Source organism: Embiotoca jacksoni, unplaced genomic scaffold, assembly GCF_022577435.1.
Source record: "Embiotoca jacksoni isolate LCO1_2020_lvr unplaced genomic scaffold, fEmbJac1.0.p SCAF_15, whole genome shotgun sequence".
In the NCBI taxonomy this organism is placed as follows: Eukaryota; Metazoa; Chordata; class Actinopteri; family Embiotocidae; genus Embiotoca; species Embiotoca jacksoni.
This window is the reverse complement of record NW_027185285.1, coordinates 13,528,925-13,546,275: the sequence shown is the minus strand read 5'-3', so window position 1 is coordinate 13,546,275 and position 17,351 is coordinate 13,528,925. Positions and strand designations below refer to the sequence as shown.

Genomic DNA, 17,351 nt, shown 5'->3' with positions numbered 1-17,351 from the left:
TGAATTGGTTATGGGTAAGGTGAATTGGTTATAGTTAAGGTGAGGGTAAGGTGAATTGGTTATGGGTGTGGTGAATTGGTTATAGTTAAGGTGAGGGTAAGTTGAATTGGTTATAGTTAAGGGTTAGGTTCTCAACATCAAGACAATTAAAGGTGCAACAGCTTAAAAAACAACAACTAAAGGGTCAGATTTCTGGATTGAAATAGCCAAATGGAAACAGCCTCTTAGATAAACCATGACCTGGATGAATGAGAATGTGTGTGTGTCACTTGTAAAGGGATTTGCATTATATTTGAGATGAATGGAGAGGTAATGAAGCCTGGTGATGTGTAACTGCAGAGCTCCAGTTAACGCTGCACAGCTTGCTGACAGCACAGGTTAGCTGTGTCTGGCTCAGATGCTGCTTTTCGTTTCCTTTGGGGGTTTCTGTGTGTGTGTGTGTGTGTGTGTGTGTGTGTGTGTGTGTGTGTGTGTGTGTGTGTGTGTGTGTGACCCATCCAAATAACTCGCAGGGTCGGCCCTCTTGCTTAGATAAGACTTTTCTGGGAGCAGACAAGATAACGGTGAGCAGTAAACACCAACTCCAGATTAGGAAATGTACTGGAGCTTTATAAGTAGGTGACACGGCAGATGTTGTGTGCGTGTTTCTTCCAGAGTCAAAAAAATGTTATGTTAAATTTGACCTGGTGAGTAAGTTGGAGGAACCTTTAAGCAGCTTTGATTCAAAACCTGATTGGTTTGTGTTTACAAGCATGTCAGTTCTCTCAAAGTGTTCAGGATATCCTGAGTCCATTTACATTTAAACCTCATGACTGCCATTTTAAGGACGGTGAAAACAAGCAGCACACAGCATTTGACATGTGATCTCTTAAGTTTGTATAGGAAGCAGTTTCCTGGGCACACATTTAGAGCTTTTACACCGACACCAGTTTTGTGTTCCAAATGACAGACCTCCCTCTAAATAGTTCTCTTACATATTAGGACTCTTACTTGCAGGAGTTTTGACAGATTAGTTTTGTTTCAAACCGCACACCGCTGCACTGAACAGGAAATGACCTCAGCATGTGAACATATCACCCACCAAAATATCTGCAGCTTTAATTTGTGTTTTTGTGCCCTATGTTGAACACACTTAATAAACACACTGACGGCTTCCGTCTAGTAGCAGTAATGAAAAAGAAACACTTTAGTGCGACGTTTAGGAACAGCGGCAGCTTCCTCTACATCGTCAGGGTGGCGACTGTTTAGTGTGGAAAGTGTCCGGCGTTTCAAAATTGTGTTTTTGGACCGTTTTGAATCATGGTCATGGTGCTTGAAATGCACTGCATGTTTCTGACAGTGAACGCACTTATGTGTTAGCACACAAGTACAACATCTGGAACACAGTACAGGTTCCTTCTGTGGCTGACTAGAGAAGACACACACACACACACACACACACACACACACACACACACACACACACACACACACACACACACAACTAACGTGAATGAAAGATGGACTGCTGGGTTGTGGGATGAATCTCTGTGGGTTCTTTACTACATGCAATTTTTTTACATTATGCAACATTATAAAATTTTTTAGTTTTTTTTAACAGAAATTAACCTTGAGAGGACTTGTCACAGCGTGTCTGCTTGCAGCAGACAGACAACTTGAGATAATCCATATATTACATTTTAATTATTGTAAAAAAACAAACAAAGCTATCAATCATCACATCTTGGCTGCAGGTTTTAACATGACTCTCATAACCTCCCGTCTCTTTTTCTTTACTGGGTATCTGAATATTAGGTCAAATCTGTTCAAAAATGCCCTTCAGCATCATTATGAATGTACTTTTTACTATCAGACACTTCACAGCCAAGTCAGACTTGAATCACAGCCGATGTTTGCAGAACTGCAACATGTGAAATATATTCGTGCGGTACAGGACTGAAGATGGACGCTTCGCACTTCTAATTTTCAGCTCTGATGTCAAGTTGTAAGCGTGTCAGTCGGCAGCCAGAGCTCCAAACAGCATGGAAAACAGCAAAAAAAAAAACGACATCACTCAAACAGATTGGAAAATCAACCCCATAACGTAGTGTTTGTACAAATATAAGGACTTACGAAGTCAAACTGTGTCCTGCAACAACATGACCGACTGGAGCTTTACTCGTTTCAGTTGTTTTTACTGTCCAACAACATATGAATTATGGGAATTTCAGCCATCTCCTTGTTGTTGTCCTGCGGCAGCAGCAACTCTACACACCACCGCTTTCATTGAGAGAAATTGAAGGGCACCAACTTCTACAGTGTTATCACCTGCAGGAGATCTGTATCAATCCTGAGAATAGCGAGTCCGTCCTGGGTTGTTTATGGTCATTGCATAAAGGAGAAACAAATGCTCCCATTCAAGTCCTAGAAACTGTCATCATGTTGGCCGTTTGAATACTTACCAATTTGTCTGCTCACAAAATGTGAAGTGATGCTAGTTGAGAAGACAGTCTGTGATTTTTCATCGTTTTTCAGTGATTTTCAGAATCACACAACATCCAGCACGATTCCCAAAGCCCTCTTCATCCAACACATGATAGTACCAGTTTCAACTACATTTATAAAAGCACATTTTGATGAGTTGCGCAAACAGTAAAATGAAATCCCACATTGTGTTCACATTCACATTGCACCACCCCAGAGCTGTGAAAAGACAGAAAAAAAAGAAAGTGGAAACAAATGTTGGCAGACTAAACACTGAGGTAAATTCCAATACGGTTACAAAAATATGAAGTCGTTGACGTAGTGTCATACAAGTTCACAGAAAGGCATCGCAGTAATCCAGGAAGCAGCTGCTTTTCTTCCTGCCAGATCCGCAGTATATGTTCTGTTTATCGATGCAGCCCATTCAATGTGAAGTAAGCAGAAGACCTGATGTATTTTGTTTCGTCATCCATTTAAAAAAAAAAAAAGAAATCCAGATTTTATTCCCCTTTTCTCTGTCTTGATGTGGAACAGCAACATAAAAGATGGATGACAGGATGACTGATGGTTCCTCACTAGCTGGTGCTCTTCCCCTGTCCCTGCACCGGAGGGCTGCTGCTGCCTCTCTTGCTCTGCGCTGGCAGCTTGCTCATTTTGTCCTTCAGGGCCTTCAGGCTGTACAGCTTGCTGAAACTGAAGCTGAACGGAGACTTCCCGTCCTCCTGCTCATGTGCTTCCTGCGCTGATAGCACCTGGCTGCGGGGTTGAGGGTGGCGCTGCGTGAAGAGGAAGGGGCTCTGGGGTTTGTGGGAAGCGGTTTGGTTCTGCGTCGGTCCGTCTCTCGTTCTGCTCGGCGCTGCTGGAGGCTGTCGGGGGACGAGGCTCTGCTGGCTGTCGGAAACCTGCTTCCGTCCTGGTGCTGATCCGGCAGAACCCGGAAGGGATGGACTGGGTGGTGGTCTGTGAGGGTTGTTATCCAGGACCTGGGGACTACCTGGAAGTGCCGTCTGGTTCGGCTGACGGCTTCCCGAAGGACGGTCACCTGAAATCTGGGTGGCTGAGAGGGGTCGAGGGGGTCTGGGGACTCGGGGGGGAGACAAAGCCAGACTGTCCAGCTGCTGAACTCGCTGAGATTTGGGAAGTGTATGTGGCAACTACAGAAACGTAGAAGAGAGAGAGATTATTACAACACTTCAGGAGACTTTTTTTTTTCTATTAGTGTGCTGGCAACTTATCTATAATGCAGCGTGAAATTCTTACACTCGCAAATGCATCACCAAGTGACGCGAAAGCTTTGTTGCAGATGGACCACAGAGGGGATGCAGAGCGCCCGTTATAGTGTCACGTGTTAATATTACATGACTGAAGTGGCTAAAACATGCCAACAACACCTCAGTGACTGATGTTAGATAAAAAAGCGGTGGACTCGAGGCAACAATCAGTGAGTTAAACGCCAATAAACGTGAACCTATTCATCTTTTACCCATTCGTTAATATTGTAGTGTGGTTCAACTCAGTGACGCTCTGCTGGTGTGCAGTCAACAGATCTACACACACTCTACACACACTTACACACACTCTACACACACACGCTACACACACGCTACACACACGCTACACAGTCTACACACACGCTACACACAGTCTATACACAGCTGGAGGTTCTCGCTCCTCTCCACACTCACTTTCCTCCCATTTTGCTCTTCGTGCGCCGTGCCCTCCGCTTCCGTCGTTTCCTCTTTGCACCGACGTGCAGGAGAAGAGTCTCCAGCAGATCCAGACAAAGTCGGAGTTTCACCGCGGGAAGTCTTCCCGTCTGCAGCGCCGGAGCTGTAATTGATGACGGCGGTCGCATTAGGAGTACTTGTGAGCGTCGGTCCCGCGTTGCAATCTGTCGACGTCGAAGACTTGGGATCGACATCTTTTGGAATTATTCCTCGGATATTCGCGCCGGCTGCTTTTGGTACATCGGTAATCAAAACGTCCGACCGGGTTGGTGGTTCGGTTCCAGCGACCACTCGCGCTCCAGCTCTGCCGTCGTGTCGTCCGTCTGCTTCGTTAACTTCCGTCTTCCGGGGAGTCGCGCTCCGCGTTTGCTGTGGAGCTTCTTCGGGATTTCCTGTCGCCTCTTTGCCTTTTCGTGCTTCTGTTTTGCTGCCGCTCTTGTCCTGCTGTTCTGGGTCCGTTTCCGGCTCTTTTCCTGGAGGTGTCTGCACAACAGCCTGGGGCCTCTTGAATTCACAGAGTTCTGGCAGCTTGCTACCGTCTTGGATAACCAGCTGGACCGTACGAGGTTTGGGGATGGGTGGGGCTGAGGTCAAAGAGGGCGATGCGGAGGATGATGATGATGATGGTGGTGAAGGGAGACGAGGACTTAGTGTTGTAAAGGACGCAGACGTGGAGGAAACGTGTCTGTGGACGACGGGAGTCTGGATTTCAGGTTTCAGGAGAACAGCCGGTGGGTGAGACGGCACGGTCTCTGCCGGCATGTCTTGTTCTGTGTTGGAGTCGGCGGGACCAGGAGAGTTCTGTGTTCCGTTTGACTCCTGGCTACGTGGTCTGTCCACAACAGTACTGAGGACATCTGCACCGTGTCTGGCACCTTGGTTGGTGGCTGTTTTTGAATACAGTTTATTCTCAGCGTTTGCAGCTTTAGTGGCGTCCTTGTCAGGTTCAGACTTGTTCTCACATGCGGTTAATTTCTGTTCAGGAGCCTCTTGTTCACTTTTGATGTCACTGGAAGCCACACCGAGTCGAGCTTTGTCTGCTACCACCAACTTCTCAGCCTCGGTTTTATTTTGTGCTGGTTGGGGTTTGTTAGCTTCTTCATGTTTAGCAGTTGTCTGTTTGGGGTTAGTGACCTCTGGTGAGGTTTTCTTTGCCTCGCCAAATGGACTGCTAAACCTGATAGCCTGGCTGGTTCCAAACATCTCGGAGCGCTGCAGATGGACCTGATTCGGTCTGTTGGCATCCCGAATGTTAATGAACCCTATGACATCACTGGAGGGGTCAGGTTCCGGCCAGGTGGGCAGGTATGGAATCAAGTATGCTTTTTCTAGATTCATTAGTCCAGGGTGGAGAGGAGGAGCATCCTTTGTGGCCTCCTCGCCGGCCCTCCTTTGCCTCTTCTTCTTGGAGTTTTCTGAACTTTGGGTCTCTTTGGGGCTGACGCAGCCAACTGAGGTGGTGGGGTTGGGGTTGCTCAAGGCAACCAGGGCATATTTGGGGTTGTACAGTTTCCTAGCAATGTCAGCAGAAGGCGGCGCCACGGTGGCCGGCTGCGGGAGGGGCTCCAGCTCCGGCTCGGGGTCCACGGCAACCTGCCGGAGGTCAACAGAACTGGAGGTCACGAAGAGGAAGCGAAAGAGTCTGTCGAAGCTGTCAGTAGCCTGGCCTGTAACCACGGTGATGAGATTTCTATCCAGCCGTGAGGACATCCAGGTGAAACTACACAAAACGAAAGCGAAGGTTAGACTGCTTTAACTGCACCGAGATGTTACAACAAACAGCACCTCAGTGCAAATATGCTTGGACCAAGTAAGCAGCAATAACTGAGACAGGCAGGTGGATTCTGGACGTAGGAGGACTCCAGTGTCTTCTCCTCGTTTTCTCACACTACAAGTTGCCCAGTAACACATTTGCTTTTATTTTGACACTGCACTCCAGTGAATTTGATGCTAAATCAATGATGTTTGAGTGTGATTTTTCAGCACACCATGCAGTTAATATTTACTGACCTGTATGACCCAGACACGGCTTTGTCTCCATCTATGAACATGAATCTGTGTCCCATTCGTCCTTTGACCTTGTAGCAGGACCGAGTGCAGAACTCGTTTCCTCCTGTGCAGCGTACACGAAGATGCTGAAACACACACACACACACACACACACACACACACACACACACACACACACACACACACACACACACACATTACAGCCATCATACCTCCTGCAGATCAGGGACTGACTTAACTGTAATCTGTGGCCTTCGTAACATTCGGTTGCAAAGCAATAACAGCGATTATCTAATCTTATCACAGTGTGTACATCAGGATTTCAAGTCAAGAAAAGTGGAAAATGAATCCTAAATAAAAGCAAATATCTATAGAATCTGATGTCAAGCATACAAAGAACAAGATTTATTTCGATCATTTAATGAGGTGACCTCACAGGAGACAGTAGGGGAAGTCATTTTCCACTGGCCATCCTCGATTTAGGCGAATTGCTCCTCATTTTAAACTTCTAAGAAATTACACAAGCAGCCCCACATGCAGCGTAAATACATGATGGAATCTTCCTCAACCAAATAACACGTTAACGTCTGTCTTGTTCTTACTTGATTTTGCGGGCTGAGTTTTGACATGGTAAAATTATTCTCATAGATGGTCTTGAGCAACTGTGCTCTTGTTTTGCAGACGTACGTCTAAAAACCACAGCACGTGTTCTTCTGCATCAAGGCTTCTCGAATATTCAAATCTTGTATCCTGCAGCGATCAGTTCTCGGTCCACTTTTCTATGTTTCCTGCATTTCAAAGAGAACTGAATTCTTGATCATCGCAGGGTGCGTTTTGATCACGTTTTCTTCAATCTTCATCAATGCCCAACTTTTCAATTATAGTGAATAACTTTTCAACTTTTCAGCCCTTCCATACAATTTTTTTTTCACATGCGTACAGTGTCATTGTGTATCTGTGTATGCACGTTATTTTTTTACACTGTGTACATACATGTGCAAACATAGCCACTCTGGAGTCCTCCAGGTGTGATTAGATAGCTGTAGAGCAACATCATGAGCTTTTATTTGACCTTTATTTAACCAGGTAATATCAATTGAGAACCAATTCTCATTTACAATGATGACCTGTCAGCACAGTCCTGAGGTGCATGTTTTTGGATGATGGGAGGAAGCCGGAGAACCCGGAGAGAACCCACGCAAGCACAGGGAGAACATGCAAACTCCTCACAGAAAGGCCCAGGACCGGATTCGAACCCAGAACCTTTTTGCTGTGAGGCGACAGTGCTAACCACTGCACCACCGTGCCGCCCAGCTTCTGCGCTAACATTTAAAAACATCCATACATAATATATATAATATAAGGAGGACATGAACGATGCAGCCATTGACCTTAATGAACACATTATCCAACAGTATTAATAGTGGACTTATTTTACTTAGGAAAAGCTTGTGTGTGTATCACACGATTACATCATACTTATGACGTTTATGTTGGTCTTCGCTGACTGGTACATAAACGGTACTCTCTGCAAGGTGTACATAATAGACCACAGGCAGAACTTATTGCAGTCCTTCAATATTTTCTAAGAAATTCACTTTGTCCAGTTGCTTGTAAGATTTTTGTCCCCTTCCTGGGAATAAATTTGAAATATTGTATTCCAACGAGTTGACTTGAGTCACGTTGAGACTCCAGCATTTTGGTCATTGTAAGTTTAGACTTAAACCATCTCATTTTGGGATTTTCAGAATGGCCTTTGGGACATCGAGGCTCAGCTTTGTGTGCCAAGTCTGACAGAGGCGCCGAAGTGTGATGCAGCCAAAACATTATACAACCACTAGTCTTGATGCAGCAGATTATTCCCGACGTGTTATCTCAAAGCAGAAACACTCGTTTTCCTCCTTCCTTCAGTCGCACCCTTAACTTTCTACTTCTGTCTGCATTCCTTTGGTTAGCTGATTAGATAAATCAACAAACTGCATTTTTTGTGCGTGTGCGTGCCCGTGTTCAGCTCTAAACTGTGGATGATGAGGAGTTTATCTGTCATACAAAGTATTTCATGTGAAATTGCAACCACTGAACAAGCTTAATTTACAAAGTGTTAACAGGGAAGACCATTCAAACCAGCAGAAACACTGTGGATCTGCTCATTTTGTCAAAAATACATAAACCAAGCTGCGTCTGGTTGAAGCGTCGCTGTCTGAGATTTAGAACGCGTCCAGAAACCTTTGGACCACCAAGAAAAATGTGGCACCGTTTTGCCTAAGGAGGTGCCAGATTCTTCTTCCTCTCACTCCTACGTCAACTGATCTCTCCACCCTCCCTCGTCCCCCCACTGAACCGCGGCTCATCACTTATCACCCGCAGTAAAACCACAAGCTGTCACACCTGTCTTTTCTTCTCTGTCACGAGCCAAGCCTCGCCTTCCTGACGCACCTGTCACTTTCGGAGACGTCGCCGTCCCCCGGTCCATCACGTTGTCCGATGCCGCCACATAGAAACCTCAGGAACACGCTCACTGTCAGCGACTCACGTTGGTGTATACAGCACCATCATATCATAAATGTCTGTATGGTTTTCTTAGGCAGCCAGAGGTTGCTGCACAATGACTCATAGCAGCAAGCAACCTCCTCCATGTGCTCTTCAGGGCAAAACCTGCACATACAGTACGGGACGATGAACGTCAGCCGTCAAACACACTTCACCATCTGACATTAAAACACCCGATCCATTCCTTAATGCACAGAGCCATGGGAAAAAAAAAAGAAGAAAAAAAGATATGAACCTGCTGTTACAATTAATGATATTCACTCTGCTCTCACTTACAGCTTTGCATGTAATTCGGAAACTATCTCAGGTTCACAATGTCCGAGCTGCTGCTGGTTAAAACTGAACGCAAACCAAGTGATTGTGACACACTTCCTGTACGAATACACGGGCTGCATTCTCTTAACACAGAGATATTCTGCGAGCAAATAGTTCCGACTAATTTAAATGTAGGGCGACTCCAGGCTAAGTGTGAACTGTGCAGCTGTATTACTGTGGGCAGGAGTGCAGTTGGTAAGCACAAATACCCAAAGCTTACAAAGCTGGTACTAAAGCAAAAAAAGACAAACAAACAACACAAACAGGGCTGAGAAAATCCAGAGTTAAAATGTAGGCAAAAGCAGTGAGGATGAGACAAGTAGAAACATTTGCTAAACTAAAACAGCCTTCATGTAATGTGCCATACAAACATATGTTTATAGAGCACAAACTGTCAAATGAGACTGTGGCAATTTCTCCCGTTTTGCTTGCGATCCAGATCCAGATGGTCCTCAAAGTCTGTCAAGCTGTTACAGCCTGTGTTTCACTTGGGTTCCTCCAAGGCATAAATTGGCAGGGCGCAGTGTGTGTATGTACGCGCGCACGTGTGTGTGTGTGTGTGTGTGCGCGTGTGTGTGTGCGTGATATATTTGCTAATCAATCAATCAAGCAGCAGCGTGGAAAGGCTTCAGACACTTTATATGTTTAAATTCGTATTCATTGCGGAGTACTCTCAATGAGGTTTCTCATGTTCTCACATTCGTTCTGCGGCCCCGACAGAGTTTCACCATCATGGAGTCATTCTGGGGTCACACGAAAAGACAGAAGCCTCTGAGATGGACTAAATCTGCACAGGATTCGTGGAAAACTCTGTGCAAGTGAACCTGGTGGTGATTTAAAGGCAAAGAGCAGTCACACATATTATCAATTAGGTTTTCTGTTTCTCTTTACATTGCTTTGTGTGATATTAATTGACTAAATATCCTGTACATCCACACGTCCATGCATGTGTGCATACAGCCGTGTGCAGGGAGTCTGTCCTCGTATGTCTCCGTTAGCTTCTCTTGAGGTCGTTTAAGTAAGACCTTCGACATTTTCAGTGCATCGCTTCTCCGACGAGGCAAGTCACCGAATACCTCAAAAACAAATATCACTTACAACATAATGGGTTTAGCACATTGCGAGCCGCTGTGATATGTAGGAACTCTGCAACACAAACGTGTGACTTCGACCTTCCAAATACTGAACTATTCCGGTAGATGCTAACCTCTAACATCTACCGTTCCTGGGAACCAATCACAACCCACCGGAGTAGTTCACTTGGCTGACCAACCAATCATGTTTGGTTTGGCAACCTGATCAAAAGATTTATGTCTCAAGAAGACAATTCACTGAAGTTGCAGTTTTGGATTCTCTATGTCACTCAATTTCGCACGTCTTAACATGACCGAGATCTGTTTGTTGCTTTACAGCTGGTGTTTTTCAGGTTAGTCAGGTATAATAGGGAATACTCATGTTAGACATAACACTGTAACTACTTGTTGTTTGAACTATGGTGTGTGTGTGTGTGTGTGTGTGTGTGTGTGTGTGTGTGTGTGTGTGTGTGTGCGCGCATGCATGAGAGTGATAGAATGCTTTGCTTTTCATTGCTTATTTTCCTTCAACAAGATATATGTACTTGAGTTATACAACTATTGTTTGCAGATGTTTTCCAGTTTCAAAGCAAAGTAGACATTTCTGTTTTGCATACAAGGTTTTAATTCACATGCATTTCTGACCACAAGTCAAAGATTCACTATCAGAGAAACATTTACCTGTGATGAAGAAACTCCAGTACTTTGGACTTACACGTCTTACAATTCACTTTCATTTTCTTTCAGCTTATCATTCTGGTTGCAATGACTGATAATGACCTTGAATGGCATGGTGAATTTGTTTTAGTCAGTGTGGTTATGAAAACTGGACGACTGATTTTTTTTTTTGACTAGTTTTACCGTCGGTACAATTTGGCCTCACTCTTTGATGTCAAGCTTCAAATGACTACGCAGAAATAATCAAGTGGGTAATACCAGCTTACCTTAAAGTGTCCAGCGTGCATGTTGGCCCTCTGACACATGGACAGGAAATGAGGTAGCGTTGCGCGTTCCAGCAGGATGTAGACAGAAACCCTCCTTTTGAAACCAGCATCCAGCAAATCTCTGAAGATGTCAACATCAGTGAAGACATCCATCGCCACTGCTATCATCTGGAGGCACACAGGAACCCAACCTAGATGAGCTGCGGGTACTCTGACATCGATGCACACATACAGGTCACGCATGGCAATTGGCCCACGTGGTGTCAGTGCAAAGACATGGAGACATCTTGTTACAGTGCAGTGGGATCAAGCTTTAGGTCGCTTGTATGCGAACATCCCACAGTTTTATCATTTCCTGGCCAAAACAAATAAGATTCAAGTTGTTCTTCAGGTTCTTCAGGAGATTATGTCTCCGGTGCAAAAACATATTGGATGAAGCTCTCAGGAAAATGACTCGGGAGCTTTTCACTCAAGTAACAGTTCAGTGAAAAACAGCTGCTCAGAAATAAAACGTGCCATAAACGTGTGGCTTCAAATGATTCACCTGCATGAACAGATATAAGCACACGCTGACACAGTATTGTACGTCCCAGTTACAAACATACAGCATTGCACACATGCTCCAATGTTGCTGTCATGGTTACAGTGTGCTGCAGCGCTCCTTTCAGTCCTTGATAAAAAAAAAAAGGAACTTAATCAAGTTGCACTTTACTCTTGATTGACTCATCTGGTTTTCAGTCTGCACTGTGACCTCATGGCTGCTGCTCTTGACCAACTGCGTCTCAACACTCCAGTTGGTCTTTAGTTACAGTGGGTCAGAGAAATAAGAAGCTTGCAAGCTTTATTAAATGAAACCAACATGCCTTTGTTCAGCCATAAAAATGAACTCGGGTAACAGGCTGACACTGTGGTAGGAAGGTCTGCTTTGATACAGCAGAGAGAGGGAAACATTGATAAGTACGTTTTCTATTAAACTGACAGCTAAATGTAGTACAGTTGACAACTCCTCCAGATGGGGCCCTCAATAAACGCGTTAGGAGTTTAAGCTTTAATAGGCCTACACGTGAAATAATGGTGCCGAAAGTACGCTTTATGACGTCTAATAAAATGAATGTGGTTGAAACAGAAACAGATCATTTGTGTGGTGGCCCACGTACCTTTTGCGCCTGTGCGATTAGTTTTCTGACCACCTCTTTGATGTGGGTCTGGCCGTCCAACGGCGGCTGCGTGTACACCGTCGCGCGTGTCACCCCCCGGTACGCTCCGCTGTCGGGCCACCCCAGGTCCATCTGCGGGACAGATGTGTCCGACAGATCCGGCCAGTAGTGCTGTGACAGCGGCGTCGGGTCGTCTTCGTCATCCTCCTGGAACAGCTCCGCGCCCGGGTCATACGGTTCGACCACCCCGGCGAGAGTTTCCAGCTCCGGGTCCGAGAGGAACCCCCGCAGGCCGCGAGCCTCCAGGTACTTCGCGAACGCCTCGCGACCATCCCGCAGGAGAGTCTCAACCGCGAGCCGCTGGTCTTCGCAGTAGAAAAACTCTGGTTTGGACTCGTGCGTCCGCGGGTTCACGTGGTTTTCGTCCAGGCACTGTATCTGGGACAGAGCCATGTCTTCCAGCCCAAAATACTTTCAAGAAACTACAACAACAGTTTTTAAAATCCACCAGTTCTTATAAACTTCTCCAGACTTTTGATGAAGTAAACTGCACTAATTCCTCGTCTGTAGTTAAAACAGCTGACAAGTTTACCTGGAGATTTATTACACATTATTACATGCGGTCGCTTCCTGCGGTCAGCGTTGTAATTCCTTTGGCCGGTCATGGTGCATTAACACTCGGACATGGCCATTCCCGTTACCGACTGAACCAAACCGACAGTGAGCGAGTGACAGGGCTCCGCCCGACAGGTGTGACTCTGACAGAGCTTTGCCACATGACCTGTAGGGCTCTGTGTTGCTGGGAGCCAGTTTCATGATATTTACAGCATTGTTCATAGAAATGATTAATGAGGTGATTCCTCCCTTTTTTAAGCCCCATTAAATCATTAGCTGTCATTTAGTTGAGACGGCACGTGAAAAAAAAAAACATCAGCAGATCATGCACAACGGTGCAGTGCTGTTTTACCTGTTCTGTCATGTCTGTTCACCCTGCTGCCTGGCGGGGAGAGCAACAACCTGTTTAGAACAGATGGAAATGAAGCGCACAATAAGGCGGAAGCAACAGACAGATCAGGGTGGGATTAAAAGGGAAAACCTAACCTGCAGGAAACACACCTCATATTTTCTTTCTTTTCTTCTTTTCTTGTCTTTTCTGAAGTAACCACAATAAATTTTGGTCTTTGGCATCTTAAAGCACAAACTACATCGTCTCTTATTTGGACCACCATTCTGACCTTTGAACCCTTAGTCGAACGTTCAGTAGTATCTGAAGAAACATAATTATAACCCTATATTTAAACATGATCAATAAAAGTTGACAGTGGTCAAATTCATGCGGAAAAAAAAAAACAAGTCTTCATACACGCACTGAATCAAAGTCATAGCCTCAAGATTTTAAGACAGTTATGCAAAAGATATTTTATATATTAATAACTTTATTCGAACCTTAATAAAATCAAAGAGGTATTTCCGTTGCCATGTAGCGTGATGCTTTTAATCAAGCTGTGTTTACTCGAATGATCATGGTCATGTAGTTATTAACCAAACAGATGGTATGAGCAGTGTGATGGAAAACCTCAGAGATGAGGTGAAGAAGGCAGAGGAGACCGTTTTGGGTGTCAACGCAGTGATGTTTTTTGGCAGCAGCTCAATCGAGGAGAGATGCCACAACGTGTGGTCGTGACCGGTTGCCAAGTCTCTCCGCCGTCCTCTCACAAGGGCTCAACTATAAGGAACACATTGGTTCCGATTAGGATAACAATATGTCCTTGGCTGAATACTGTCAGACAGAGAGCCAGACATAATCAACACGTATCCTGGACAGTTAGTTCCTGGGATCGGGGTGTGCTTTATGGGAACTTTACCCCATTCAGGGAATCAGAAGAGTCTCATACTATGTCAGGCCTAAACAATAGTTTCCTTGACAAGCAGGTTCTAAAAAAGCAGTAATATCCTAATTAAAACTGCAAGCAGTGATATGCGGGCCCTCACACGCTGCACGTCGGGGATCCAGCGGGTCGGGGCCGCCGGCTCTCCGACGTGCAGCACGCGAGGGTCCACAAATTTTGCCCTGGCAGTTTTCATTTTTTTCTCGATCTTGTTCCTTGTCATTCTTTTAAAAAAATTGCTTTTTTTTTTGGCGGCTTTAACATCTTCAAAAACTCATGAAAGTTGGTGCCTGACGCAAGTTTCGTGAGGTTTGGAGCATCGTTTGACCTTAAACATCAACTTCCTGTGTCACGGCGAAACATCAAACTTAGCCGCATCGCCCTGGCTATACTATATACAGAAACGACTTTTGGGTCACTTTTTGGACGACATGCTATATTATAACGTTTTTAGAATATTTTGGACGACATACAGTATGGATTTGTTATCACTTTTTGGAATATGACCTTTTTCTGAACTGACATGCACGCCTCAAGTGGGAATCGAACCCAGTTACATCTCACTGAGGCCACTGCTCTAACCACTGCACCACTGTGTCATACTATAGCATGTCGTCTGAAGTATGCAAATTTTGGAAAAAAATTCATACTATAGCATTAAAATGTATTAATGGGATTTTGGGGAATAAAGTTTGTGGTAGTTCGGACAGAAATCAAAGAAGCTTTAAAAACACAATTTTTTGTTCTTTATTTGAGTTTTTTATGAGGATTTTGGTTTGTTTTGTTGTTGAGCTTTGGTTTTAGCATGACTGCATTTACAACGCAAACCCCAAACCGGCAAATCCGCAACCGTGTGGCTTACCCTTAGGGGGACTTACCCTCCGTGAACTGTGTGGATTACCTTTAGCGGGGCTCGAACCCGCGTCTTCATGACATCGTTTCCAGCTCTGAAGCGGCGTCGTCGACGTATCTTCGACGCTGAAGAATGAGTCACGGCGGAGAAAGTGTTTCACGGAGCTCACTCAGAGCTTTCCACCGACAGTCTGGTGAACTCAACAGGTAAAAGATTCTACTTCACCAAGGTTGGTATTAATGGTTCAAATTCCACCTTAGCCTGTTGATGGTGATTCGGAAATTTAAAGTTCACATTACAGGAAGAAATTTAATATCACTGCAGACCCCTTTGAAAACACATATATCTACTATCCAAAGTACAACATGTGTGACTCGCCTAAATGGCGACTAAATTCAAAATGGCAGACTTCCTGTTGAGTTGATGTAATAGTGCAATGTAACTTTTTTGTACGTCTCGGTATGATACACATGTCCACTTATTCTGTGCATGTAGGTAAATGTAGCCGCCAGGGCCTCTGTTTCGCACCATTGGTGCTCGGGCCTTAATAATTAGTTACAAATTATTTTGATTTTGCATTTATTCATCTATTTGAAGCCATTCAAGCACTTCCATGTATGGTTGTGAGTTTTAGAAGATTTGATGCAGCGGAGTTGAAAAGCCTGAGTTACTTCTATTTGGTGTCAGGAAAGTGTTGCTTCCTCAGTGTTCAAGTTTCCCCATAAATGTTCAGTGAGGTTGAGGCCGGATGACTGTGGAGGAAAGTCTGCCGAGTTGTCTTTGGTCTTCAAGTTCTTACAAAGCTACGAGGTGTGTTTGGGCTCATTGTCTTCCTGCAATCTCATGCCTTCATCTTCTGGCAAAAATGCTGAAACTGACGTGACTTTTTGCTCCATTGTAAGGCAACTTCACCTGGCGAAGCTTTTTAAAAGTATGTTTGGGGGAAATATTACTGAAAAAGCTGGACCTGCTGTGTTTTCACTTTCCAAATTATGTCTTGAAGAAGCCTGGCATATTTCCAACGTTCACTCTGGCTGGCTGTCTCTGCTGATCACATTTAGTGACTTGGAAGGTGAATCTATTTTGCTGACTCATCAACTGCCCATCTCATCGTTGACTTGCTCGCTGACAGCATATGACTAATCATCTCATAAACTGCTCTGCTGGCTGACGGTGCTCGACCGGTTTGCAGGCTGATTATTTCTCCCTGCGCTGTCAAGGGCCTAACCGGCCAGAGACCAGTCAGTCAGTCAGTCAGTCAGCCAGTCAGTCAGTCTGGTTCAACTGTTTCATTGTATCAGCTTCTAACACTTGAAGAGCAGTGATGTCACACAGCTCACACATCTTCCTCTGCTGTTTGTTCTTTTATTTCCACCCTCATTCTCGAAGCTGACGCACTGCTTCCTCACCCTTCCCTCCATCATTCATCAGCACTCTGCGTCTTCCTGTTTTGTTTTTTTATCCCTGCTGTTATTTTGTATCTCATCATGTTTCACTGTTAGTTGTTGTCCTGTTTGTCTCCATCTCCTTCTTTGTCTCATCTTTTACTTTTCACTGTTTGTTTTACTTTGTGACAGTGAGGTTTGGTATTTAAATATTTAAATATTGTATTACTTTTTAGTGTATGACACAAATGTGTCATTATGAAGCTGTTGGTCTCTCTCACACACACACACACACACACACACACACACACACACACACACACACCTTGTCTACCGCGCAGACACTTCAAAGTGACTCAGCAGTTTTAAAAAGATCAGAGGAAGAAAACAGCAGAACTATTCCTGGTGCACCTTGAACTCCTTTCTTCTTCTCCTCTGCTGGATGCCGATAGTTTATCGACAAAATGTCATTGGCGAGCCAGAGGTGACTCTGTCAGGAGGAATGAACACAGAGGTTCAAAATAAAAACAAGAAAAGAGGAGACAGTGGAGTGAAAGGCAACAAACCAGAAGTAATTCAGTCCCGGGGAATTATAGGATGTTAGCCTGCTTCCTGCTTCATTTCAAACAGTGTGATGAGAGAAGCAGCGCTGCATTCCTCTCATAACTCCAGTGTGTGTGTGTGTGTGTGTGTGTGTGTGTGTGTGTGTGTGTGTGTGTGTGTGTGTGTGTGTGTGCGTGTGTGTGTGTGTGTGTGTGTGGCACACCATCTACAATATTACTACCATATAAATATTGTAACACTTTATTAAATACAGTCCAGAAAGCTTGGCCAGAGTGGATGGCAACTACGTGTTATTTTTACTATCAATTTAACTATGAATTCTGACGTTTAAGATCCAGTGATGGAAATAGAGGAGCTGGAACAAGGATCAATAAAAGTCTCTTCTAGTTGTTGCCAATGCTGGAATGCCAACTTTTTATCT

General features: G+C 44.7%; 1 protein-coding gene across 1 annotated transcript; it reads right to left on the bottom strand.

Moving 5' to 3' along the window:
- Window positions 1-1,524: 1,524 nt before the first annotated feature.
- On the bottom strand, window positions 1,525-12,941 carry fam83ga (family with sequence similarity 83 member Ga). The gene is made up of 5 exons (XM_069149721.1): window positions 12,240-12,941; window positions 11,083-11,250; window positions 6,201-6,325; window positions 4,149-5,910; window positions 1,525-3,617 (listed from the first exon to the last, which is right to left on the bottom strand). The coding sequence occupies exons 1-5, from the start codon at window positions 12,690-12,692 to the stop codon at window positions 3,039-3,041; spliced, it is 3,087 nt and encodes a 1,028-aa protein (XP_069005822.1). The 5' UTR covers window positions 12,693-12,941; the 3' UTR covers window positions 1,525-3,038.
- Between the last annotated feature and the right edge of the window lie 4,410 nt (window positions 12,942-17,351).

What these genes read in the sequence shown, in the direction of transcription:
- fam83ga (XM_069149721.1), bottom strand. Translation starts at nt 12,692, where the DNA reads ATGGCTCTGTCCCAGATACAGTGCCTGGACGAAAACCACGTGAACCCG. An exon ending in TAATCGCACAGGCGCAAAAG is followed by an intron (nt 11,251 to 12,239) that starts GTACGTGGGCCA and finishes GTGTGCCTCCAG; the next exon opens with ATGATAGCAGTGGCGATGGA. An exon ending in TGCACGCTGGACACTTTAAG is followed by an intron (nt 6,326 to 11,082) that starts GTAAGCTGGTAT and finishes TGTGTGTTTCAG; the next exon opens with CATCTTCGTGTACGCTGCAC.